Source organism: Perna viridis, chromosome 14 (genome assembly GCF_037379345.1).
Source record: "Perna viridis isolate PV_CMFRI_1.1 ecotype Kerala chromosome 14, ASM3737934v1, whole genome shotgun sequence".
Lineage (NCBI taxonomy): Eukaryota > Metazoa > Mollusca > Bivalvia > Mytilida > Mytilidae > Perna > Perna viridis.
Window position 1 is genome coordinate 19,654,793 of NC_142458.1, and position 27,609 is coordinate 19,682,401.

Here is a 27,609-nt window from a genome sequence, read left to right on the forward strand (position 1 = left end):
TTTTGTTTTTCAATGTGTAATCATTACAACCTAATTTTAGTTTTAAATGTAGCCAATCATGTGGAATCCATATATGGATATCTAAAGCATTAGTAAAATGTAGTCCAAACTTCTATATGTGTATTAGAATTTTTCTTTGACAATCAATCATGTAAAATATGATTTCAATCGTATCCTGTAAAAACAGGCATTGTATTTATATGGAATAATTAATTTGATACATTTTAATATTCATCTGCCAGATCGCTTTCGCAGTGGAAGTACTTGTAAGGCAGTTATCAACCAAAAGTCCTTTTGATTGACATCAAATAGCTTTCAGACTCAGAAGTCACATGATTTCCGAGTAATAAATCACTGATTATTTGTTAATCTAAACTCAAAGAGGTTTTAGAATGAACAAAAAAGAGGCTTCCTGGAGCACGAATCACTCACCTGGTTAATTTTTTGTCTTTCAAGGCAGTGTCTCCAACAAGGAGGTATCCAACAGTTTTGACTCATGAAGACTTTGGTAGGACTTATCATACGGATTATTTTATCAATTGAAAAATTCTTTCAATTTATTGTAGTTTTCAATATAATGGCTGAAAACTGTAAGAAAATAAAAAACACCATTTTTCTATCAGAGCCATCCAACAACTTTGATCCTACGAAAAGTTTTGTAGATGTTAAAATTAGTATAATTATGACTGGACTAGGAAATAAGACTATAGAAAGTTTAATTTTAATTAATTTTGGCTGACGTGAAAACAAATATGTACATATGAATACATCATAATATCAATAAAGTACAATAAAACATATACCGGTATATTATATACAAAATGATATTGGCGGGCAACACAAAAAATAGCAAAATGCGCAAAACAAAAACAAAAAACAAAAAAAAACTATCATAAGATGAAAAGAACAAAGTAAGGATGCTAAGAAAATCTAGAATCCCAAAGCATGAGCTACTGCTTTGCAAGAATCTACACTCACAATCTCCAAGGAATGGTCTACTTCCTTGCAAAGATAAAAACTGGTAAAAAGGATGAGATACTCCTTTTCATATCAAACAAATCGATATATCCAAAGTGTACACTGCCACCTTGAAAATACTAGATTTATTCTCCCAAAGGATAAGCAACCCTTTTGCAAGAGACAGCGAAGCTCCAAGGAATAAACTACTTCCTTGCAAAGCAAAATCCTCAACTCCTTTGCAGGTACATGTAATTATCGAGATTATCAAACATGAAATATACCATTAAAAAAACTCTTCAAGCTAGGTGTAGATTTGCATGCAATCATCCCTAGAAGAATCATAATCAACCAGTCTTGGAGGAATAGAGCTGACAATTAACGGTACATTGTTCGCAACATGTCCTCAGGCTGGAAAAAAGGAATTTATAAGCCTGCATTATCTTCTTGATAGAGTTATAATTAACGTCATTAGTTTCTACATGTACCATTATGACATCATAAGAGTTCAAATGCAAGTTGTCTTAAAAAATTACCATCCTACGAACAATCCTGTTCTAAGTAAAAACTATCGTATGGAAAGAGAGGAGTACTGGATACGCAGACTAGGTACTGCAATACCTTCGGGTGCAATGACAACATCAAAAGTATAGGAAACCTTTCAAGCCAATATAACAATAGCATAAATGTGATGAATTTATTTGACAAAAATCCAAGACGGAAAAGGAGTCATGACCATCGCCACTATACGCGTCACCTAAGTTACATGATGTCTCCATAGATGGTCTCCTTCCTTTCATACAAAAACCTCTTGGACGTCAACACATTAGAACCAAACTTTATTCTATACCTCTCACTCTACTACACTCCCTTTACAAAACAAGTCTTGACACTCCTGTTTCTGACCCCCACCTCATCATTATACAGACTTGTTGCCATCATTTTGGATATTGGTTTCCACAGACTCTTTAAACCAGTTTGTGTGAAAAGTAAAGATGAAGAAAAAACGATCGTTTCTTCCACTACCGTTTGTCAACAAAGGTAAAGATGCAATTAATTTGGCTAACATCCTCCATCACAAAAATGTTACCAACAAAATTCCCCCATATTTCAAGGACAAATCCATACCAATTATTTCATATTCCTATACTTCACCCATCGCATCCAAAATTTTCAATTATAAAAGGCCATTGCAGAACCTCGAGATTGAGGACTTCAAGGCTAAACCACCTGACTGTTCTTGCAAAACCTCTCCATTCAAATATGGTCCTTCTAGTCACGTCGTTACGGGAGATTTAACCATTATTGAAAACGAATCTCTGCGTTATATCCTCTCTAAAGGTCCCAAGTACCATGAACCACGCTCCATAAATTGGAATTATAACTTTTAAAGTTCTTATGGATGCCGTCGAGGACTATGCAAGAAAATGGATAAACGAGAACAAGAAGACATTTATTTTCTGTCAGAGTGGTTAAAGGCCATGAGGTCTTTAATTTTGAAACAAATGAAAGTTTTAAGTAGGTCATTGAGTGCCAAGGCTACATCAGTTTTCAAAGACCCCGATGTAGCAAAAACATTGTCTACTATACATGACAAATATGTTGTCGTACCAGCAGACAAAGCCCAAAACAACATTGTTTTTGTCTGCAAAACATTTTATATCCAATGTTTATTATCAGAGGTAGACGTAGAAAATAATAGCAGTGACAAGACCTATACTGCTACCACTCTCTCCAAGAAGAGATTGTGGAAAACCATAAATCTGTGCTATCCTCTTTTGGTCTCTCTACCAAGCACGATGATTGTGATTTACCGTCTATGTACTGGATTCCTAAATTTCACAAGAATCCATACAAACAACGTTTCATAGCTTGATCTGCAAAATGTACCACCAAACCTCTTTCAAAACTTTTAACTTCTATACTCTCAACTGTCAAAGAGGGTCTGCAGTCATACCACAACACTTGTTACTCCTGTATAGGTATTAATTCAATGTGTATTTTTGTTAGTCAATCTTTCCTGTTAATTATCCTTAATTAATCATTTTGGTAATATGAAATAAAAACTGCAAATGCAGAGGCAAGTAACTCAAAACTTCAATATCTTACACCTGCAGTTATGCAAAGATAAAAGGTTGTCATTTCAAAGTATGAGTAATTAAGTAGTATGTAGTTGTGCATATTACCAGGAAATTTTGATCCCCTAATGTAGGAGTTGTGCCCCTTTGAACTTGGAAATTTGCCAAAAAATCATCATAAATTACATTGTCAGCACAACTTCAATACAAAAAAATTATTCAGTTATTATATAATAATTGTTAAGAATCCTAAACAATATCCAAGAACTGTATAATGATATCACTCACAGATAGAAATTCAAACTGAAAATAATCTAAAATTGAGAAACTATTTCTTTTACCTGCATAGCTTACATGTCTGCTCAGAACAGTTTGCAGGATGAGGGAGACAATTTTTTACAGACAAAAGCAAATTTTAATTTGTTATTTGCTTTCAGTACGGATTAGCCGCACATTAAGACTTGAGACTTGTGTGTAGCCTTGGTTGCTTCAGCTGCTTAGGGGGTTGAATTGTATATCTTTGAAATATTCCTCCATAGAAAAGAAATGTCATGTAGTCAGTGAAATAATTTAAAGGGTAAAGATGCTGCTTGCAGTATTATCAGTTTTTTGAAATCAGAAATTTGGACTTTGCTTTTTGAGTTTGCTTTTTGCCACAAAACCAATGAAAATATTACCTGCACACAGATGCAAAACACAGAAAACACAACTTTAGCCTAAAATAAAATAAAATGGGATAAGATAGCTTTGTTTGCAATCATGTACACTCACAGGTAGTAAAAATTGATACAATAATTATAATAATTAATAGAATACATTACCATGAATTTCAATGCAAGTGAGAATCCAGTCCAAGTCTTAAAGGATTGTTCCCCTTTGTATATTATTGTCAGCTATCACCATTGTGTTTTAATGCAATGAACTTTTATTACTTGTATATGGTTTGTTGATTAGCTTTTTAACAATTAAGCCTTGTATTGAACCTTCAGGCATTAATAAACAATTCTGGCAAATTATTAGAAATGTGTAGAATACACACTTCATATAATACAGTACTTATTAGGACTACTCCTTCAAAAGATATTCGGTACTCAGAAACAGTCCACCCCCCTTTTCCCTCATATGTTTTACAGGAACAGCCCCTCCACTCTCCCTCGTATGTTTAAATGGAACAGTCACTCTCCTTGATATTATTTTACTGGAACAGCCCTGCCCTCCTTCATATGTTTTATTGGAACAGCCTTTACATTTAATGTTGATCATACAATTTGTTTTCCAAACCTGTCAGGACTTCAGGTTTTTCTTCCAATTATTTTAATAAATTTAAGTAAAAAAAATAAGCAATTTAGAAATAATAGTCATATTTATAATATATTCCATTATCAAGTATTCCTTGTACACCAAAGTAAAAGCTATCAAATTGAACAAAAAATATTGACAGTTTATTACAAATTTCAAACACAACTAATAGTACAATTAAATTACAAATTAAAATAAGAAATTGAACAATTTTTAGAACAATAAACAAAAAAATGAAAATAATGAGACATTGTATAATTTTGACTTATACTCTGTTTACAGAAAATCTAGTGGACAGTATGTCATTGACTTGAGTATCATGAGGTTTCTAAGCCAAAAGCTGACTTCTTTCCTGAAATTTTGTACTCATTTTTTAATATATCATATTTTTATTAGAACTATTCCAGAAAAAAATGTGTAGGAAAGTTAGACGGCACATTTTGTCATACTGCACCACCAATAGAATTAAATACAATTTTCATAATATTATATTACTGCATATATATATATATATAAATAAAAGTTCCTTGGTACACTTTAAATAATGGAATAAATAATAGCAAACTAACACACAATATCATAATTTGAGGGCTATAACCTTTTGGCTCTTCAGACAGTTCATGAATGTTAATGGCAACACAACCACCATTGTATAAAAGGACAACTTTCTATAATGGTTACAAACTATCTATAATGATTATATACTACCTTTGATAGATTACTGTCGTATGGGGTGGATGTATAGTAATGAGAATTTGAATAGAATATTAAAACTACTTAAGAGTGCAACTAGATTTATATTAGATGCCAATCACATGTCACCCTCTTTTCCATTATTCAGACAACTTGGTATTATGAATGTCAACTGTAGGATTTAATATCATAAATATTTGCTTATGCATAAAATAGTTAAAGATCTAGCTCCCAAATATCTTATAGACAAGTTCAACTATGGTTCTACAAATCACAATTTTGTAATGAGAAGTAAAAAAGCAAAAAATTGTGTTGTCCCAAAACCCAAAATTGAACTTTACAGAAAATCTTTAAAATATTCTGGTTCAATTTTATGGAATGAATTACCCAGTGCATTATGTAATATTTCAAAGACAAATTGTGCTTGATTCATTATTCATTTCTTATTTTTTGAGGTGAATACTTCAGACTCTTTAGAGCTTTAAGTTACTACTGATCACTATTAAATTGTTTAGCTGTGAAGGTTGCACACTGGGCTTACCATTGCTAATGTAGCACTAGATCCTCTTTTTTATGATTTAATTCTGCATTTCCATATGTCAATAATAAAAATTGATTACACAGGGAATATTGGATGAATCACTTCTATTTATATAATGCATATATAATACCAGTACATCCATACTTTTGATTTAATAAGTAGCAGTTATATTGTGCTTTTTGGACTGAATTTATGAAAGTCAATTTGACAACCCAGTTAAAAGTAGAGCTATTCATATTGTCTTTTTCAATGAGCTGCCAGTTGCATGAGTTGTGAGTTGATTTATGATTTAAAACTTCATGGTAACTTAAAAAAATCCAGATGATGAAAGTAATGACTATAAAAGAATACATTTTAACATCCATCATATAGCAGGTAATTTTTGTGCAGTGCTAATTTTTCAGGCATATTTCAATGGTCTGTTTTAAAACACAAAAATAAATTCTGCAAAATGTTAATATTAGGTATCAGTCTTTAGTGCACTACTTAGCATCATAACTTTTCATTTAGTTCTTGCCTTAAAACAGCACATTGAAGAATATGAGCTTGAGAAGAATAAAAAAAGGAAATAAGTGCTTCTCAAGTTAAGAATATGTGTACTTAAATGAAAATGCCAAAATACTAATTACAAAAAAAAGAATTATATTAAAAAGTAAAATTGTATGTAAATAACAACTCTTGAATGGTATAAACTTCCTATTTACACTATGTAACATCCCCCCATTGAATCCTAATTGCATTTTAACACTATCAAATTAATTTTTTGTTCCATGACACATTGCAGAAGGGGACAGAAATACCAGTCCTTTTTTCCCTCTGTCTGTCACACTTGACTTAGTGGATGCAACTTCCCAAAAACTGCTACCACTTTATTATTATCTTTTGACAATTATGGCCTCAATTTGACCTCTAATTTCCCTCTGACTTAACAGACAAATGTGTACCTAGAAGAATTTAAAGGCATAGCATCCCCTAGATATAAGAAAGTTGCATTTATTTTGTGTAAAGTTATATCAAAAACTGACTTATTAAACTGAAAATATCCCAATGGGGAGGCTCTAAATCGCACATATCAGAAAATTTTATGTTTCAGGAAATAAACCTTATTCACTACGAAGTTCTGAACAAGGAAATTTGACATTAAATGCCTAAAACTAAGATTGAACTTTTCAGAGATTAATTCATGAATTCTAGGTCTGTATTGTGGAATAAGATACCCAAACATATTTACATAATCAAGCCACGACTAACTTATTCAAATTTAATAACAAAAAGAAGTACATTGAGATATCTGAATAAAGTATCATGAAAGAGAAAATTGTTACTGTTTACTATATTATATTAGGTACTTTGATTATTGTCAAATCAGCTTTTGCTTAATTGTGTGTACTGTAATAGTTACAGTTTTGTGTATGAGGGCCTCAGGGAAGATTAGATTGTAAATTAAATGTGTACCACTGGAAATTATTATTATTATTATTATTATTATTATTATAATACTTGTCAATAATTGTTGAGTAGCTAAAGACTCCTATTCCATTTAAGGATTGTAAGTCAAATCTCAAAGACAGAATATTCAAACAATGATTTGTGAGGCCATGGACCAAATAGTTCTTATAACAATTAACTAGATATTGAATATTGACCCACGATACCTTTAAAATAGTTCAACACAACTATTAATTCCCTAGTATGGCTATTGTATTGTACAGCAGATGGATTTTTCAATCCGTCTTTTGGACCCAATATCCGACAGAATGTTAGACCATCATGGGAAATTACTACTACAGCTTGGGAATGCGTACTCACAACGTAAATATGACCTTGACTGTCAAAGGTCACACAACAAAGTAACCCTACCTTATCTGGATTTTCAATTGCAAAAATGACATTGTACATAGCATCAAGAACTACAACGGTAGCATATCGTGTATAACTTATCCTGTCATTAAATGTAGCAATTTTTGAATCATAATCAACTAAATTATCCTCACGTAGTGTGTCCATGTGCTTACTGTCCAAGTTAAGAGTCATTATACCTGTTTTATTTGCGCATAATAACAGCTGACCATCTTTAAAAGTGACACCTGCAGGCTTAAATTTCTTCATGTCAATAACTTTTACCACCTCAAATTTGCCAACATCTACTAGCGAAATGGCTTTTGACTTGAAATGAGATACTGCTGCTATGTTGTTGTTGGTCATAGTAACATCACACGCATCATTTCGCTCCATTGAGATAGATTGGATGTCTCCATTTGGGCTTCGTACTCTGATGAAACTATCATCTGTAAAAATCAGCTTTCCATCGGGTAAACAACAGAAACCTTTGTATTTTCCCCTACCCATTTCAAATTGCTGAAGAAGTTGTACATTTATTTCTTGTACTGGCACTTGTGCTGACTAAAAGTATACAGATATTTAACAGTTAAATAACTCAACAGGAGAAGCAAAAACATATTACGCAGTTGTTTTTATCAGTTATATTCATGTATTTTAACAAGGAAAAATTTGAAACATGCATGTCAAAACCCCACTGATGTGACAATATTGCAAGTCTTCTCTGATCAATATGTCTGCTTTTTGGTAGTGCATCACTGTCTGTTTGGAATATTTTGATTAGAATGTTAGAAAATTGATGTTCTTGACATCTAGTTATTTATCCTTAAAATGTTCATTTAAAGTACACTTAGTGCATTTCAATGAAATTTCATTTAGAATGTTATATGAAAGCCATGATACTGATGGCACAAATAGTCAAATCACACTGTCAAAGCGATGGGTGATTTTATACCATATTTCAATCACTGAAACCTGAATCTTATGGAGACCCATAGTAATTCAAATTTAAAAAAACAAAAAACAAAAAAAACAATTCCCTATAGTCTTGATTTCATGACTATAACCACTGTGTAGGACCAATTTGGTTTCATTTTTTTTAAATTGTTTTACTCATTTTCTGACACTAAAAGTCCACACTTAAATTATTATCTTAAAACTGAATTTCATACTTTTTCTGTTTTAGCTTGCTGAGGTACTTCTAGGGTTCTTGTGTCACTGTGTAATGTTTCTAAAATATCAATACAAAACTTTTAGCATGTGATTTGTACAAAACATTGGGCTATCATGTTTAATTCTAAATGGTTGTTAATAAGTATAGTTTAGTAAAATTGCCTTTTAAAGAAGGTGTTTGCATTATGGCATCAGTGAAGAAAGTAAATAAAATCTATTGATCTATCAGGTCTGTTAACATGGAATTCAATATTCAATAAGGAATATTTCATCATAGTTTTTGAAGACAGGTTATGGCTGAATATACAGGTTTGACTGTAACTGCAATATATTGCACTTTTATATTAAAGCAGGTAATAAAAGTCACAGTCACTAAATGAAATGCCTGTAAACAATTCTTAAAACAAGAGGCTCCCAGGAGCCTGAATCACTCACCTTGTTAGATTTTTGCCTTTTAAGGGCTATAAATCTAACAAGGAGTTGTTAGACAATTTTGACTCCATTTGATTCATTGGACACATTTGTAAGCCTTATAATAAGGATGATTTCAGCAATTGAAAGCTATTGACTAAACCTAACAGATTTGGAGATGTATGCAAAAATCTGCTGACTGACCCCATTGTTCTATTTCTAGAAATGGCAGCAATGTTTTTTCAGCAATCAAAAATCTGTCATTTTGTTAAGGATACCCTATAAAACAAAATGTCAACTTTCATTGAATTTTGTAGGGCAGTTTCTGAAGAGAAGATTTTTTTAAAGTAATAACATCATAAACAAAAAAAAATGTCCAAAAAGGCAATAACTCCAAACATGGGTCAACAAATTTTCACAAAAATTTGACCACAGATAGATCTCTTCATGCTGAATAATTTTACCTCCATGTCAGATTTTGGTTAAACCTAACTGTTTTGGAGATACATGTATATGCAAATATCTGCTGTCTGACCAATATGTTCTATTTTTATTAACAGCAGCCATGCTTTGTAACAGATCAAAAATCCAAATGTTCATTTTGTTAAGGATGCCCTTTTAAACAAAAATAACAACTTTCATTGAATTCTGTAGAGCATTTTCTGAGGAGAACATTTTTTTAAAATAATAACATCATAAGCAGAAAAAAAGGGCAATAACTTAAACATGGGCCAACAAATTTTCACCAAAATTTGACCAGATAGATCTCTTCATGCTGAATAATTTTACCCCATTTCAGATTTTGGTTTAACTTAACTGTTTTGCAGATATATCGAAAATCTGCTGTCTGACACCAATGTTCAATTTTTAGGGACGGCGGCTATGCTTTATAACTGATCAAAAATCCAAATGGTCATTTTGTTAAGGATGCCCTTTGAAACAAAAATACCTTTATGTCAGATTTTGGTTAAACCTAACCGTTTTGGATATAAATGCAAATATCTGCTGTCTGACCAATATGTTCTATTTTTATTAACAGCAGCCATGCTTTATAACTGATCAAAAATCCAAATGGTCATTTTGTTAAGGATGCCCTTTGAAACAAAAATACCAGCTTTCATTGAATTCTACAGGTCTACAGGTTTTCACCAAATTTTGAACACAGATAGATCTCATCATGCTGAACACTTTTATCCTAGTCAGAATTCAGCTAAACCTAACAGTTTTGGAGATAAACGCGAAAAACTACTGCCTGACCCCTATGTTCTACTTTTAGTTATGGTGGCTATGTTTTTGAACGAATAAAAAATTTTTACATCAGTTCTATGCACGATACCCCAAGAAATATTCATACCAAGTTTGGTTCCAATTGGTCAAGTGGTGTCAGAGGCCTTCGACCAGGTGGGCTAACAAATGGCATTATTACAATGTAGGTTAAAGTGTTGCAAATTTAGTGCATTTGTATTAATTTACTCAAAGGTTTTTATCAGACAAGGCGGAATCATATGAATTAGTCACTTTACAAAAACAGTATTCAAAGGTCAAGCACTCCCATTATGCTACTCCACTGACACTGTCAAATTAGAAGAAAAAATATAGCTTTTCTTAGCATTGCCGCATGTTCGGAGGATTGTATGTCAGACATCAGTTCTTTGATGAAAGTCAACTTACTGAAGCTAAACCAGGATAAAAGCGAGCTTATCATATTTTCCTAAAAAAATTGAGTGAAAGATCTACAAACGTGTCAACTTGTTCTCAGTGGTAATAAAGTGACAAAAATCTTGGTATTCATTTAGACAGTACACTTAATATGGAACAATATATTTCTGCAGTATCTAGATCTTGTTTCAACCAAATAAGATTGGACTACAATGATGCACTTTTGTACGATGTTAATTCTTCTGCACTAGCGAGATAACAAAGAGTCCACGATGAGGCTGCTCATTTAATTATTAGTCAAAAGAAATACAACCATATCACCCGGTCTTAATTGACCTACACTGACTACCAATTAAATTCGGATGTCAGTTTAAACTTTTAGTATATGTGTTTAAATCGCTCAATGGAATAGCTCCAGTGTATCTCAAAGACCTGTTGACTGTGTATAAGCCATCTAGATTGTTGTGATCCTAAAATACTATTAGACTTCAGACCCAGAGAGTAAAAGCTATAACAAATGGTAATAGATGTTTTGACATGGCAGCTTCCAACTTGTGGAACAATCTTCCCAGTGATTTAAGGATTTTTGATACTGTAGAAAATTTTAAGTCACAGTTAAAAACTTTATTTATTTAGGCAGGCCTATCATGACTTTTTATGAACTTTTATGCAAATATCAGTGAAATAATCTTATAATCTTGGCTTTTCATGAACTTTTACTGGTATATCAGTGGAATAATTTTATACAAATGACATATTTTCACATTTTGTAATTTTAAGCTGAAGCTTTATTTTTCAGTCACTTTTTTTTTCCAGTGTAACAATTTTTATTTTTTTAGGTCATTTTGTGTCCTATGGCATTTTCCCACACTGTAGTAACTTTTCTTCATTGAAAATTATGTAGATTTGTTTATTTTCATGATAATTAGTTGCATGTTTAGATAAGCATATTTTGATTTAGTCATTGTACCGTTAGTCTTATATACAGAAGTTTATCTTTATTTTGATTTTAAGTGGTTTTCTATAGGAAAGGTGATGAAGTACAGTATCGTGTTATCCATGTAGGATGTTGTTTTAAGTAGTTGTCAAAGTTTTTGATTTATTGGAATTTGGTGCTAGGTTGGTGTTGAATTGGTGCTTAATTTAGGTCAGTTATGTAAGATATGATAATTTAAATAGTTGGTGTAAAATTGGTGTTGAACTGTATATAAGGGCTTTGATTTTCAGTTTAATGAGGGAAGATTAGAGATTTGATGTTTAGGAATATATAGTTGCAGACTGAATGTAAGATTGAATTTATTTTATGTGGTTAAGGGATAAGTTTTTGGAGACAAGTGATGCAAGAGGAACATTGTTTTTGAGAGTTGCAACTTGCCGTAACTGGAAGTTAACTTATTGTTGCTGATGATGTTTCTTTGACATTTTGAGGTATACTTGCCTTAAAGGAAATATTTGTATTCCGGACAATATGTTCCGAGGTTCCAGACAATAGTTCGAGGTTTTTGTGAATTGTTGATGTTGGTATAACTTGCCTAAACAGGAAGTTATCGTGTTCCGGACAATGGTCTGAGATGCCAGTCGGTGGTCCGAGGTTGTAGTTTGTATGTGTTGATGATAGTGTAACTTGCCTTAACAGGAAGTTATCGCTATATGGAGAATTCCTTGATTGTTGATGTATGTTGTGTTGTTCCCCTGTGCCATATGGATCCTATTCGTAACAAGGAATTTGAGAACTTTTAGATAATAATTTGAATGAGCGCACAGTATGTGAGTTTCCATGATTTTCTGATGTCAAAATAACTTTTCATTCTGTAATATGTATTTTATGTATAATCATAATAAACTGTAGATTAGTGACAATTCTCTTTATTTTGAACCCACCTGGAATTGTGAGCAACTTGGCTTCTGTGGTTAAAACATACCAGCCAAGAGCTTTGCACATACTCTGCCCCATTGGCAATTATTTTATTGTGAGAATTAGTACAGCTTCTGTTGTTTTAAATTTTATACTTTTGTTGTTCACTTACTTTTCTTTTTTTTTATTTTCAATTTTTGAGTAAATTTTGTCGTTAATATTTTCTGACATTATGTAGTATATTCATGTTTGTATTTGGTTTTTATATTTTAATATAATAAAGCACTTAGAGTAGTGAATAACCAAAATATTATCACGAGTGCCAAAGAATGCCTAGATTTATGTTGAAAATACCAACGAATGATCAAATAAATCTATATAATTTGCTCATTTGCTTTTGTTACTTTGTATGTATGATTTTAGTTACTTTATGTTCTGTGTTGTGTATGTCTGTTTTTCATGTCTGGTCTTTGTCCCTGGATTACATTCTTTTGATTACCGCTATAATCTTGGTTCCCTTGATTACTCTTTAACAAGTGTGCAGAACTTTTTCAGCGCACGAGTTAAATCTTACTGCGTTCTTTCCAAGAGTGATCATATTTTGGTTATTCACGATAAGCAATTGATTATACTATTTGTTATATAAATTTCCTCAATTATTCATTGCTATTTTCAACATAAATTTCAAACTTTGTGAAAGGCGGATTGATTTCAAGGTTATGACATTTTGGCGGGAGAAAGTCTGAGAGTGAAATTACCGAATTTATTTCAAAATATGAATTATCGAGATTTATTTCACTGGGAACATTTGATAAAACACTGCTATCTATATAATAATGTGATATATTAATACTGTAAATAATAATAATTAAAAGTAATTTCTTTCTCACAAATGCATGTTTGTCCATTTTTATAGCCATTTGTTATGATTATCAGAGTAGTTGGACTTAAGACACCAAAAAGAAAAGCATCAAGATGGGCATATTGTATGTGCATCTGATCATCTGTTTTACAAATAACTGGTAAATATGCTTTTAATCATAAAAATGGTGATAAATTTTGAAGTCATATAATTACAAAAAACTGTAACTGATTCTTGCATGATGTTGAATTCACAATTATGAAAATCTACTATAGCTGAATTAACTTACTTGCAGTTCCAAGTTCCATGATGGAGACTACCGGCTTGTCAGATTGGAATATTTTATTTTCAGATTTATTTACCATAACGCTTAAAACATGTTTCAGTTCTGTTTGTAATTTTTCCGACTGAACTGTATAATCTAATTGAAGGTTGACTTGCAGTGATCCTGGGTATCTTGTATTCTCTTCATCAATCATTTCATAATCACTTTCATCTTCAAGAATAGCTGTCAAAATGTTTAATGAAATACTAATGGAGGTTATACAGAGTAGGAACGTTGCACTTCATTTTTTAGGAATATATACCAGTTATTGACTGATTTTTATTATTTGTTGATAAAAATTGACAATTTTTTTCATCATGTGTAGTATTTTTTCAGTTCATGCTGTTTTTGAGGAATCTCAAACACCATGCTTCGCCTTTTGCCTGATTCATAGAAATTTCAGTACTCAAATTCATTCCCTTTTAATAAAAAGACTTGTGCTTAAAATGAACTCAGTGCATTAAATAAACAACTAGCTCTATATTTTTGACACAGATATCAATCTCTTACACAAGGGTTTCATAATATCAATAGTCAGACAGAAATTGATTTTGGGATTCTTGATAGCAAAGGCAAAAAAAAAAAGAGTTGATAAGAAATACTTTTTTTGCTCTTTGCACTATATATCTTAGTGACAGTGTATGGATCATGATGAAATAGTACCATAAGGCATCATCATACCTGCCAACTTTTGAAAATCTCCATGCGGGACAACATGTGAACTGACATTTCTTGCAAACTGCATGGATTTTACTGTAGTAATATATGAATGAGACAATCACTATAGCATTAAAAGGCCTTTTTTCATTTGAACAAGCCCAGTGCAGGAGCAGGTGTCAAAATAATAGTTCTGCAGCAGCGCTAAGCTTGTTGCAAAAGGTGACTAAATAGTGCTCAGAACCCTAGCCAGGGGCTAGGGCGCTCTGCCCACAGAGCAACTGGGTTGTGTGCCCCAGGTGGTGGAATGGGGTACCCCTGGATTGTTACATGCTGGGGTTGTCAGGCTATAATACGGAAAACCTGACCACAAACCACAGTGAGGCACCGTGTTGGGAAAGATGCCACGTTCCTTGCATGTTAAAGAACCCTGCTGTGGTATTCGATAGGAGTAGGAACCATAGGGCTCCACCACAGGAGGCTAAATTGCCCGACCCTACCCACATCTCCCTATTTCCAGTGGTAATCAAAATTTGTTGACCCCATTATTCTTGTGTCCCATACAATTTTTCATTTCATCATCATTTCATGTTCATTTTATCATCCACTTCCTGTTCATCACCTGAATATAGCTGAAATATTGCTGGTCGGGCCTTAAACCCCAACAATCAATCAATCATTTGAACAAAATGTGCATGCACAATAATAGATTGGCGTTTGTAAGCCCCTTTTTTGTGTTGGATTCCTCCAAACCTAATTAAAATTCTTTAGTTTTATCAAATTCCAAAAAAATGTATGAGAAAACTTCTTTACCTTCAATTTCATTTCTACTATTTGATAATTCACTGTGGACATACATTCTTCTATCAATTGATATCAATTGAAAAAGAGTTAATATTCAAGGATTGAACTTGAGGAATTATTGTACAGCAAGTTTTTTTGGCTAAAACAAGCCTAACCTGGATTGTGTGACAGTGTGATGCAATATAGATTCTTCAGGTTAGGTTGAAGGAAATTTGGGCAACTCTTACTTTTCATTAAATGCATACCATGTGGTGGAGGAAAAGTAACATATATTTAAGAATGTTGAAACTGAATTTTCAAAATCATCACTATTTAAAAGATAGTATTTCTTTTAACTATTGCTAAAAAAAATTTGGGGAAATATACTGCCCTGTTAAAATAACAGGAAATCTGAAGACTGTAGGGGATGTAACTCATTTCGTATAAACAATGGTCATTTTAAAATTTGTTTATGCATGTGGTTCTACAAATTTGGGACCTGTTATAAGGATATTATTGTCAAATTAATTGTGGGGTAGAATTTAATCTTTAGAAAATGATTGTATATTCATAAAATAGTGGTAGGAAAGATCAGGATTCATTTTCTAATTGTCAAACCCTATCATATCTGTTTCTCTTTCTATTGTACACCTGTAAATGTTTGATTGCAAATTATAAGTTCTTTAAGTGGCCTCTTTTGATCAGGTCAAAATCTAATGCTGTAATGAACATTAAATTTCAATACAATTGATATACCGGGGTATATCTACAATGTGGAATATCATGATGACCTCTGTAAAGCATATTTTATAGTTGCATGCTTTTAAATCATGGTTGTTCGCTGCATGCAAATGATTTTATTGAGGACTTTAATTAACATAGCTTTTACCATCATTGCGTGCCAGTACAATGTCTACCATAGACAACTTTTCCATGTTATGCTTCCAATCATTGAATCCCGAAAGATGATTCAGGAGATATTTCAATTCTTTTTCAAATTCCTCATCATTTAACAATATGGCTACTGGTACATTTACTTCCATCACCAAGCTACCACTCAAAAATCTTTCTACTTTAACATGAACTAAATTTTTGTTGATATTATCTCTTAAATTATTCATTGTCTCCACAAACTCTGAATTTGCTATTTCAGGAAAAATCAGTATGACTGGGATACCATTCTGCGCACTTTCTGTGAAAAAAAATTAAAATACATTTTTTCATTGATATTTATAAAAAAAAAATTCTGTGTATATACATCCCTGCTTAAAAAGTGGGTGAAATATAGTGATCATGGTGTTCTGGGAAAAAATACAGATTTTAAGTACATAGTTGCATTCAATTGATACTTGTACAGTATTTTTTCTTCTTTTTATGCCCCTGATTTAATAGTGGGTGGAATATAGTATTTATGGTGTCTGCATATCTGTTTCTCTGTCCACAGTTTTGGTTACTTTGCAATTACATGTACATATTACTAATTTCAGACTTGAGAGATATCATACTTTCTGTCTGACATTTTTTTCATTGTATTTTGACTATAGCCTTTTGGGGATGGGATCAAGAGTTTGAAAGGTAGTAGTCTCCATAACTCATTTTGAGCTCTTGTCATTATTCCTTTTAAAAATTGGAACTGTGAAATAAATGTGATCCAAAGATTTTTTTTCTTCTTCAAGTTTTATTTAACCTATTAAAAGAATATGAAATGACAAATCTTCATTTAAGATCTTTAAAATTCTTTTATTACATGAATAGTGTCTTTTGATGTGACAGTTATTGTAGTTTTTTTGTTTTTGTTTTTGTTTTTGTCACATTAATGTGTTAAGATTAAACTAACAATTAAGATAAAGTTTTCCAGTAACATTGATTGAAATATATAGCAAAATTATTAGATGAACATTTAATTGCTTATTGATCTGTTTGTGAAATGAAATCATCAGTTCATAAAGTTTTAACCAGCCTCAATTTAAAAAAATATTCTTGCCCACCTTTAATGGTTTGGACTTCATCAATGAATGCTTTGCTTTTTAATATGATGAAGTGTGTTCCACCAATGTGTTCTTCGCCAAATGCTGTAAAGATTAAATGTTCAGTTTCAGGATATGTTCATTATATTTTTTTTCAAAGTAAATTAACAAATTGTTTTATACTTGCAAACTTACATATAAAGCAGGGTTTACTAAACACCATGTGACCTTAACAGTAAATCCTTATGCGACAAATTGCAGCATCCTTGACCTAGAGTATTAGTTAATGATATAGTCAGAATCATATTAAGGTATATACACAAAGTAAAACCTATTACATGAAGCATTCTCTTTTCTATCATCTTGCAGAATAATACAGACATACATTTTCAATTAACTGATAGTGTTAAAATAATGTAAAACAACATGTTCAGAATTGTTTTTAAAGAATTTACCAGTAAGCCTTTTTCATGAGGAAATTATTGGCTGAAAAATGCTATGAAATGGGAGATAATTGGAGAGGAACTGTTCTTTAGAAATGGAATGCCAATTTTAGTCTTTTTGATATTGTAAGTAAAAAGGTTTGGTGATCCCCAATTTTCGTTTTGAAATATGAAAGATAATCAGTTAATTGTTCTTTAAATTAACTGATAATAAATCTTATATACTAATTTTTTAATAGTTGGCAGAATACGTGGTAATTAATGAAATTTCTCTGTAGAATCCATGTAAAATTGTGTAAAAAATTGCCTTTTTTAATTTTCTTGTGATCAAGTTCAGGGACCTAAATTTCTAAAGTATGTTCATTCAAGACCATATTTGAGAAAAACCATGAACATCTGTCAATTAGAAATATTAGGTGTGATCTACCCTTAAGTATCTTTATACAGTGAAACTTGTTTATTAAAATTTCAGGGGACAGATAAAACAAGTTTGCTTTGAAAGTAATTCATAATATTGCTATAGCAAAATTGGATATATACTTATACATGTCTGGTCTTTGTCCCTGGATTACATTCTTTTGATTACCGCTATAATCTTGGTTCCCTTGATTACTCTTATACAAATTCATAGTAAAGAGTGTGTAGGGAAACTTCACACTGAATGAATATTTCAATAATTTACACAACACATTCATGGACGACTTATCTATATTTCATTACGGAAACTTTAAATGTTCAGGGTTGGTTTTTTTTTCTTTTTTGTAAATATTTTTGTTCCAGTTTTGCCAACCCAGCAAATAAATTCTCATCAACATTAGGAGTTCTAAGCTTGTCATAAAAGGCGACTAATGATGATAAGAACCCTTGCCCACAGAGCAACTGGGTTGTCTTTACCAGGAGGTTGAAAGGGGTAACCCTGTCATTCTGCATGCAGGGGTCGTTGGGCAATGAAAGGAAAACCTGACCAGAAACCATAGTGATGCAACGTGTTAGAAAAGATGTCACGTTCCTCGCAAGTCAAACAATTCTGCTGTGGTATTCATCAGAAATAGGATTGATTGATTATTGGGGTTTAACGCTCGAGCAGCAGTATTTCAGCTATATTCAGATGATGAACATGATATGATGATAATGATGAAGTGAAAAATGAGATGAGACACAAGGATAAAAGGGTCAACAAATTTTTATTGCCACGAAAAAAAGGAAGGGATGGGTAGGGTCAGGCAATTTAGACTCCTGTGGTGGAGTGAAAAGGTTCCTACTCCTATCAAATACCACAGCAGGATTCTTAAACATGCAAGGAGCATGGTATCTTTCCCAACACGGTGCACCACTATGGTTTGCGGTCAGGTTTTCAGTATTATAGCCTGACAACCCCAGCATGTAACAATCCAGGGGTACCCCATTCCACAACCTGGGACACACTACCCAGTTGCTCTGTGGGCAGAGTGCCCTAGCCCCGGCTAGGGTTCTGAGCACTATTTAGTCACCTTTTTACGACAAGCTTAGTGCTGCTGCAGGCCTATTCTTTTGATACACGAACCTGCACAGGGCTCAGAAATAGGAACCTTTGGGGCTCCAGCACAGGAGGCAAAATTGCCCAACCATTTCCATCTCTCCCTATCTCCAGTGGGAATCAGAATTTTCGTCTAAGAGGGGACATATTATGGTGTACCGTTGTCTGTAAATCCATCCACCCGCCTATTTGTCAGAGACACTCCGGACAATTACTTAAAAAAAACATTCACCAACTTTGGTGAATTGCTCATATCTATTGAAGTTAGCGTCCTTTCAATTTGTATAAATGTCAAATTTTATGTTTCCATGTACTGAAGTTTTACTCTTTAAAAAGAAAGGCATAAACGGCCAAGGAAGTTTGTTTGTTGAAAAATCGTCGAAAACATTTAATTTGTTATGATGATCGACTAATAAATATAAAAGGTATTTGGTAACCTTGTCAGAAAAGTGTTTTTTTAACAATATAGTAATGTATAGGTAAAAAATTAAGACAACACACTTAGTTGAACTTGAGGTAGCCTTGATAAAGCCAAATTTTTTGTGCATTTTTTATTCACTTTTTTTTTTTGAGGGGGGAGGGTATTTGACAGGTATCACAGTATTTCTAGTTGAACATATAAATTCATTAAAAGCATAAGGAAAAGTTAAAAGATCAATGGGCATACCATGGGCTCAAAGTGCAGCTCTTTCTTACACAAGTAAAATTACTACAGTTTGAATAGGAAACTTTATGGGACTTTGAAATTAGTTCATTTTAGAGTTTTCTCAGGATCCTGTGCTTTTCTAAAAACACACAAGTTGCTCATATTTAACAAAAGCTATATTCAATCAAAATGAGTTTTATGTTCACAAAATTTATGAAATGATATTTTTCTATCCTCATAATACTATTGAAAAAGTGTTCACAATGATCATGCATATTCAACGAAGATTGAAATGTTTTAAGTACAAACAAGTAAAAATTTGTACTTTTTGCCATAATTCAATTAAGCTAATTCACATAAAAAAACACCCTTCTAGATAAAACCAAGGATTGTTTTTACTAATGCTAACAATCTACCCACTGAACTAAAAGAAGTCTTTGGCTAATATGGTAGTGATACAAGTGTACATATTGTTTTTGTTCTGTCTGTCCGTAGCTTTTTAGTAAACACAACTTCTATCTTGGAAACAGCTGTGCCAATTTTCATAAACAATTGTAGTTAAGATAAGATATATTGAGCTTTTAAAATGTACGCAAAAATAGTCCTACACAGGTTTTAATGCACTTGTGTTATTTTGTTATGGAAAAAGTGCACATCAAATCTGCACAAGTGAGCTTGTGTTTGGCAGGGAATTACATTTGGTTTATTTCTACATATAATGGCCACTCTAACTAACTGAATTTAATATTTTTTTATGAGTTCTGACCCCTTATTTTTTTAAATGCAGGAGAATTTAGGTACAAGTTTTAGCTCAGTGTTTTCTAGGAGAAACTGATTTTCTCTTATGGTCAAGTTTATCATTTAAAAACTATTAGTTGCTGATGCAAGTATTTCTGAGTGTTATTTAAGTTATGCTTGACTTGATGTAAGTAATTATTGAAATACATGTAATAGTATTTGAAACTTTACCTTTTGGTTTCTCCTCATTGTATATCCTTTGAACCTCATCTGGGTTTGTTAGAGGTGCTGTTTTATAAGATTTTACAATTTGCTGAAATGATTCATCTCCATGGTTGTCCAAAAAACTGTCTACACGTTCACATATGTTAATCATCTCAGAAAAGAATTCTTCAAATTCTGTTTCACTTACTTCATTGCTGACTTTATGTACAAAATTGTTTCTCTTCATTCTGAGTCGTTGTGCATCATCCCCTATTTCAGTTTCAGAAGGCAGAGGATTTGAACTCCAACCTCTTGTTGGGGGATTAATGAACATATTAGTGTAGTATGTAATGATTTTGAAAATTAATGTCAAATGAAGCTGTGTATACCCATCTTGCAATAAAGTCTGTAACAGGCTGTTATCAGTAGATGTTAGTTTTTTTTGGAATTTCTTGTCCCCTAGAATCCTGGCATAAATAGCAGGAGCTGGAATATTGGATGCATCCATCAATCTTTGCATTATTTTGTTAAATATGTCAGTCACAACAAAAACACATTTCAAACATCTCATGTTTGCATCTGTATATTGAAATTGTTTCACACTGTCTTCTGCCATCTCATTAACTCTGCAATATTAAGCAATTATTGTACGTATACACTTACATGTAATTACTATGCATCCTATAAAAGAATGCCTTTCGAAGTGATTTAAAAGGATATGTGTCCACAAATTCTTTTATTGAGAATTCTAATGAATGGTTTTAAGTATATTGAAAATAAGTTCCAAAAATCCTACACAACTTAGACTTCTGTTAAATACTTCTAGATCATTACACAGAACATTCTTTTCTGTCTTCTTGCAGAATCATTCAGAAATATACATTTCTAATGAGCAAATAGTTCTGAAATAATGCATATTATTTCAACAAATTTTTGACATAAAACTTTCATAAACTAAAATGTTTTCGCAGTATGCAAATGCATCTACACTTAATATATTGTAATAAATTTTACCAAAATTTGGAAAGAACTCAACTCAACTGATATCATGCACTTGATATAATCAAAAATGATGTTACTTCTTTTGATAAGGCATGGCTGAAATACAAACTCAATGATTTGGTTGTTTTATCTACTTCGACAGCTAGATATTTGCAATATCACATCATGGACAATGTGATATGAAAAATTTGCTGTTGCAATTGGTTGTTTTGTGATTGCACATCAATTTATGTAAAACCTGATTAGTTAAAAGCAACATTGTGACCTTTCAAATATTGTTCTATCAACACTATTGGTGAATTCATAGACAGACAATAACACTTGTATTTAGTTCTTGAAAAGTTCATCTCTTATGCATTTCTTAGTTACATCAGGGTTACATTTTGTAGTCTAATAAAACATTATACTTTTCCCTTTTTGCATGTCAATCTTACCAGAACTAGCACAGAATATTTATTGTATCAAGCAATTTTTGTCTTAAAATATAAATACAAGTTGTTTAATACAGCTGTGTATAAATGAACATTTTTGCCTTTATTTTTAGCTCATCAGGCCAATTTAAGGGCCATTTGAGCTATTGCAATCATATGGCAACCGTCATAGTTATCTTGTCATTGTCAATAACAGTTTTTCAACACTTTTCTCCTCTGATACAATGTACTACTGAACCAATTAGTACTCAAATTGGTATAAATGTTTCTTAGGGTATTCTGCATATAACTAATGTGGGGATTTTTTATCCATTTTTTTGGAAATATTTGCAAAAACTTCTGTCTGACCCCTATGTTCTATTTTTAGTAACTGCAGCCATGTTTCTCAATGGATCAAAAATCAAGTTTCATCACTTGTATTCTTAAACATGCAAGGATAGGAGGAATATTAAAAATTGGCAACCTGTTACCTTGTTAAATATAGACATGAAGATAGCTCCTGCAGCAATTGCAAATAGGTTAAATATAACAAGAATAGGTATGATGTATATGTCAAAGAGACAACAACCCCACTAGGAGGAAAATGTCAGTCCAATGCCACCCATTGGTCTTCAATGAATGACAGAGAAACTCTCATACCACGGTGAAGAATGCAGCTGGCTGTATACACAGGTACAGTAAAAGAGTTGCCCCTATATACTCATGTGACATAAAAAATATAATAAAGGTGAAAATGAAACAAAGACATAGAGGCCAGAAATTCCTGACTTGTAACAGGCGCAAAAATGTGCAAGGAGTTAAGCACTTTAGCGTGAACACAACACTCCCCCTTTAAAATCTTGCCATTGTGGAAAAATTATTACACAATTAAATGCACTTAAAAATCAGTTAAAAAGGTCTGAGTCCCTTTTTACAACAGAAATAAAGAGACTGAATATAAATGACACAAATATACAAACTGAGGACTACTAGCAGTTAAATAACATGCCACCTCCAGACCAGACCCCTACTAAAGGTTAAACCCCTACTAAAGGTTAAACCCCTACTAAAGGTTAAACCCCTACTAAAGGTTAAACCCCTACTAAAGGTTAAACCCCTACTAAAGGTTAAACCCCTACTAAAGGTTAAACCCCTACTAAAGGTTAAACCCCTACTAAAGGTTAAACCCCTACTAAAGGTTAAACCCCTACTAAAGGTTAAAGCCAGCTCCAGACCAGGTTAAACCCCTACTAAAGGTTAAACCCCTACTAAAGGTTAAACCCCTACTAAAGGTTAAAGCCAGCTCCAGACCAGGTTAAACCCCTACTAAAGGTTAAAGCCACCTCCAGACCAGGTTAAACCCCTACTAAAGGTTAAAGCCACCTCCAGACCAGGTTAAACCCCTACTAAAGGTTAAAGCCACCTCCAGACCAGGTTAAACCCCTACTAAAGGTTAAAGACTATTTTAACCAACAATATAAGTGATACATAGAAGGGTTTTATTAAAGATAAATTTATAGGAGAAAATACTAGACTTTCATATGATTTGATGCACTATTTAGAACAGCATGATATGCCAGAATTACAATTACTCATTAATTTTGAAAAAGCTTTTGATTCCATTAAATGCAAATTTCTAGTTGCAGCATTAAAAAGTTTTAATTTTAGTCCATCAATTTGCACATGGTTTAAGACTTTCCATTTAGATGCTAAAAGCTGTGTAATGGGGTAAAATTAATAAGCATGATGAGACAGACTAATGCTGAAATTTTCAAGAAGATCTGTTGATCCATGTTTGAGTTATTGCCCATGGAAAGTCAAAGGTTTTTTTTATAATATGAAATCCAGATGGTTAACTTTCATGCCCTTCATTGATTAAAGGATTCATGTGACAATAAATGTAGTACAGTAGTGTCATGAGTCCAACTTTAGGTGTTGAATCGTATTTGAAATGTATTTGAGTTGTTTTATATCTGGCTTAAAGATGAATGCATCTGAAACCAAAGCCATATGGGTTGGTAGTAAAAAAAAATTCTGATTATGTATAATGTTCTGATAAAAACCTTCAATGGTTACACAGTCTCAAATTTTAAAGGTGTTGGATTAGAATTTTCATTAAAATTAGATGACATGCTTCATATTAATTTTTCTAAGGAGGTTAAGGAAATGTCTGCTATATTGCTGTCATGGGAACATAGAAAGCTTACACTCCTGGGTAAGGCTACAGTTATTTAAACTTTTGCACTTCCAGTGATAGATGTAAAAAAAATATAGAATTTTAAAATCTTAAATTGTGTACCATTGTAATTGGTAAAAGAAGTATTTTTGCATTGGTGTGACCTCTGAAATCTGTCATTTTTCTTCCACAGAAACTGAAAGCAACCCTAACAACTTCAGACTGATGATTTTTGGTTGTACAATTGATCAGCTTTACCCAGTTTGCCTCAAAATAGTATAAACAAGATTAATTCTTTATTTTTCTACTTCATTTAGAATGGGATATCAGGGAGAATTAAGTGTAATACACTTATTGGAGATTATGAGCAAGAATGATTGAATATGGTTCATTTTGAGTCATTTGCTTATAAATATTATTTAAAATTTGGGTGGGTACTACAAGATACGAGAGGTACAAGACAGTCGCTCTTATTCCCTGATTTCAGAATGTTTGGGGATGTAAGAGTTTCTATACTAATGAAAAGTTGACAGAGTTGTCAACTTCTATTCTTAATCTTTTCTGGAGAGATGTATTTTCTTCAATGTACAAAGTGAAGCCAGTTTTTAAGATATGTACAAGAGAAATTCTTTCTCGGGATAATTTGGACATTATGCCTGTGGTAGATTTTATATCATATGACAGTTGGAATCATCATGGTGATAAAGGAATAAACTTTGAAAATAATAATTTTTTCACAGTTTAAATACAAAAATTTCGTTTATAATTTGTATGTGTTACTATAGTTTGATTTCAAAGATTCAAAAGAATATTAAAATTTTTGTTAAAGAGCACTGTAATAATGATACTTTTGTTATTTTTTCTTTAACTGACACATTTCTTGAACAACTTCTTCAAATTAAAAAAACAAAGTTTTTATACAGTTACCTCAACTAAAAATCAAAGAAATTTGGAAATAACTTGAAAACTAATTGGTCAAGTCACATTTTCATGGGGTAAAATTGATAAGCATGATGAGACAGACTAATGCTGAAATTTTCAAAAAGATCTGTTGATCCATGTTTGAGTTATTGCCCTTGGAAAGTCAAAAGTTTTTTTTATAATATGAAATCCAGATGGTTAACCTCCATGCCCTTTATTGATTAAAGGATTCATGTGACAATAAATGTAGTGCAGTAGTGTCATGAGTCCAACTTTAGGAAGTTTAACAGACTATATTGACCAGAGCAATCCAGGTTCTCTGGAGCCTCTAGTTTAGTTATGGGGATCAAATGCAAAGTTCTGTAAGTTCCTTTGCTTAAGTTGGTCAAAAGCTGATATTGTGTCCTGAGACTCCTGACACTTGTTCCACGTAACAGAGCTCAACATGCTGCACTCTGTGAAGCTCTTTATTATCATTTGTTACTGAATGACTCATAAGTTTTTTTTTGTGAAAACCACTGCAAATTAAAAAAACCTTATTTTCAATAATACCTGAAGATAAACCTTATATACTTAGTAGTATACAATGGCTTAAAGATTTGAAGTAGATTTCAATCAAGTTACAAAATAACTTTAGTTTAAAAAATATCCAATATTATAATTAATGTTGAAAACGTGCCTTCATTTACATTGACTTCGTATATATATAACAGTGTACTAGGATTCTCATTTCCGTCAACCAATGCAAGTGCAATTTTGGTGTCAGAATGTTGATTATTATGCCCCACTTTCCCTTTGGCAAGTAGTAAGCTTGAATTTTTTTAAGAATTTGTTAAGTTTGGAAAGCAAACTTCAAGTCTGGAAAAGTTAATCTTCATTTAGAGTTTTCCCATGGAAACCTAGAATTTTGAAGAATACTAGAACACTGTATAACTGTATATATATTTGAATACAGGTTGGTATATATTTGAATAAATAACTTGCCTTGATGTATAAGTTTCTTATTTAGTTCCTTTTATGCAAAGAATTGACCTAAATGAACAAACATGTAAATGTTTGCTTTAAATACTGGGTATTAGATCTTCAATGTCATTTTTGTAATGTATTTCATTACTAAACTGTATGGAATAACTAAATGCATATGTAAATTTGATGCAATATGACAAAGCAAATTTATGCATAAAGTTGGACAAGAAACAATTTTGCTTTACATTTCTTTGTTATTGCATAATTTGTTTATAAAAGATGGCTATTTGATATTGCTGACACCTTGAATTAATTCTAAAAATGGTATAAATTACACAAGATAAATTGATTTGACACAAAGTCCCAACACTATTTATGTCTTGTTGGTTTCATTTCTACATGCTCAAAAAAGGAAAAGGGATTCTGTTTATCTTTTATCATGTCTATATGAAATTTATCCTATGTAGTATTTTTTATGGGACTACAACTATTAACCACATTTTTTTAAAGACCAAGAGGAAGTGATGAGTGGGGTGTGTGTGTTAGGGATTAACAACAAAAACTTCCCCATATAAACTGTAAATGATGTTAATACAAACAAGTTTAATCTGGTTAAGGTCTATTGAGATTTAACCAATTTTGTCTAAATAACCATTTCTTTAAAAATTTCTGCCTATTGTACATGTACTAATATATGCTAAGGAAACATCAGCTACAGGTTCCTCTTCCTCCTTCCAATTTTTCACCAGTTTTCTCTGTGACTAAATATTAGGTACATGCTTTGTAGTTAAGGGGACTCTTACCTCAATTTTGTCACACTTTAGTACTGTAACTTCCTCCAGGAGTGGGTGTACAGTGGTGGATTTTAAAAAAAAATTGTTAAGTAGCACTCAATATAAAAATCGTGCAAAATGTGATTCATGGTTGGAAAGCCTACATATTTTTATATTTGAAATTTTGTATAAAATGTCATAGTAAACAGAGTGTAACATGTGTTTTTTTCATATAACCCATGCTCTTTGCGGTTGAACATTATATAGAATGTACTGAAGAATTCATTATTAAGGGAGATAACTTAGTAAATGACACTTAAAAAACAGTAGAAACTATTGGATTTTCCATATGGATTATCTTCATAGAGCTGGCATATCAGAATGACTAATTATATATTTTATCATATACACCTATAAAGCAACTTAATAACAAAAATGAAATTTACTGTAGCCTTTTTTTTGGGGTGAATCACATTTTGCAGAATTTGTCTAATTCTTAAAAAGACTACTACTTAAATTCATACAAAAAAAAAAGCAAATAATAGCCTAAAACCCCTGCCTTTTCAACATCTTTGGTGTAGTTGACTGTAAATTAATAGATTTATTGAATGGTATAATTTTTATTACATTGAGTGACTGTGAGAATCAGGAAGTGAATGAAACACGTACCATGAAAATAGTCCCACCAATGTGTTAATGTAATTTGATTATTTGT

The 27,609-nt window shown here is 32.1% G+C and overlaps 2 protein-coding genes across 3 annotated transcripts in view; one reads left to right on the forward strand and one right to left on the reverse strand.

Moving 5' to 3' along the window:
* LOC148598537 (uncharacterized) overlaps nucleotides 1–27,609 on the forward strand; it is a 165,069-nt gene that overhangs the window by 86,404 nt on the left and 51,056 nt on the right. The gene's annotated exons all lie outside the window — the stretch shown is intronic.
* Nucleotides 710–26,302, reverse strand: LOC148598544 (uncharacterized). The gene is made up of 7 exons (XM_088561014.1): nucleotides 26,140–26,302; nucleotides 20,674–21,272; nucleotides 17,121–17,204; nucleotides 16,022–16,324; nucleotides 13,657–13,875; nucleotides 8,580–8,638; nucleotides 710–7,971 (listed from the first exon to the last, which is right to left on the reverse strand). Exons 2-7 carry the CDS (start codon nucleotides 21,260–21,262, stop codon nucleotides 7,192–7,194), a joined length of 2,034 nt encoding a protein of 677 aa, XP_088417140.1. The 5' UTR covers nucleotides 21,263–21,272; nucleotides 26,140–26,302; the 3' UTR covers nucleotides 710–7,191.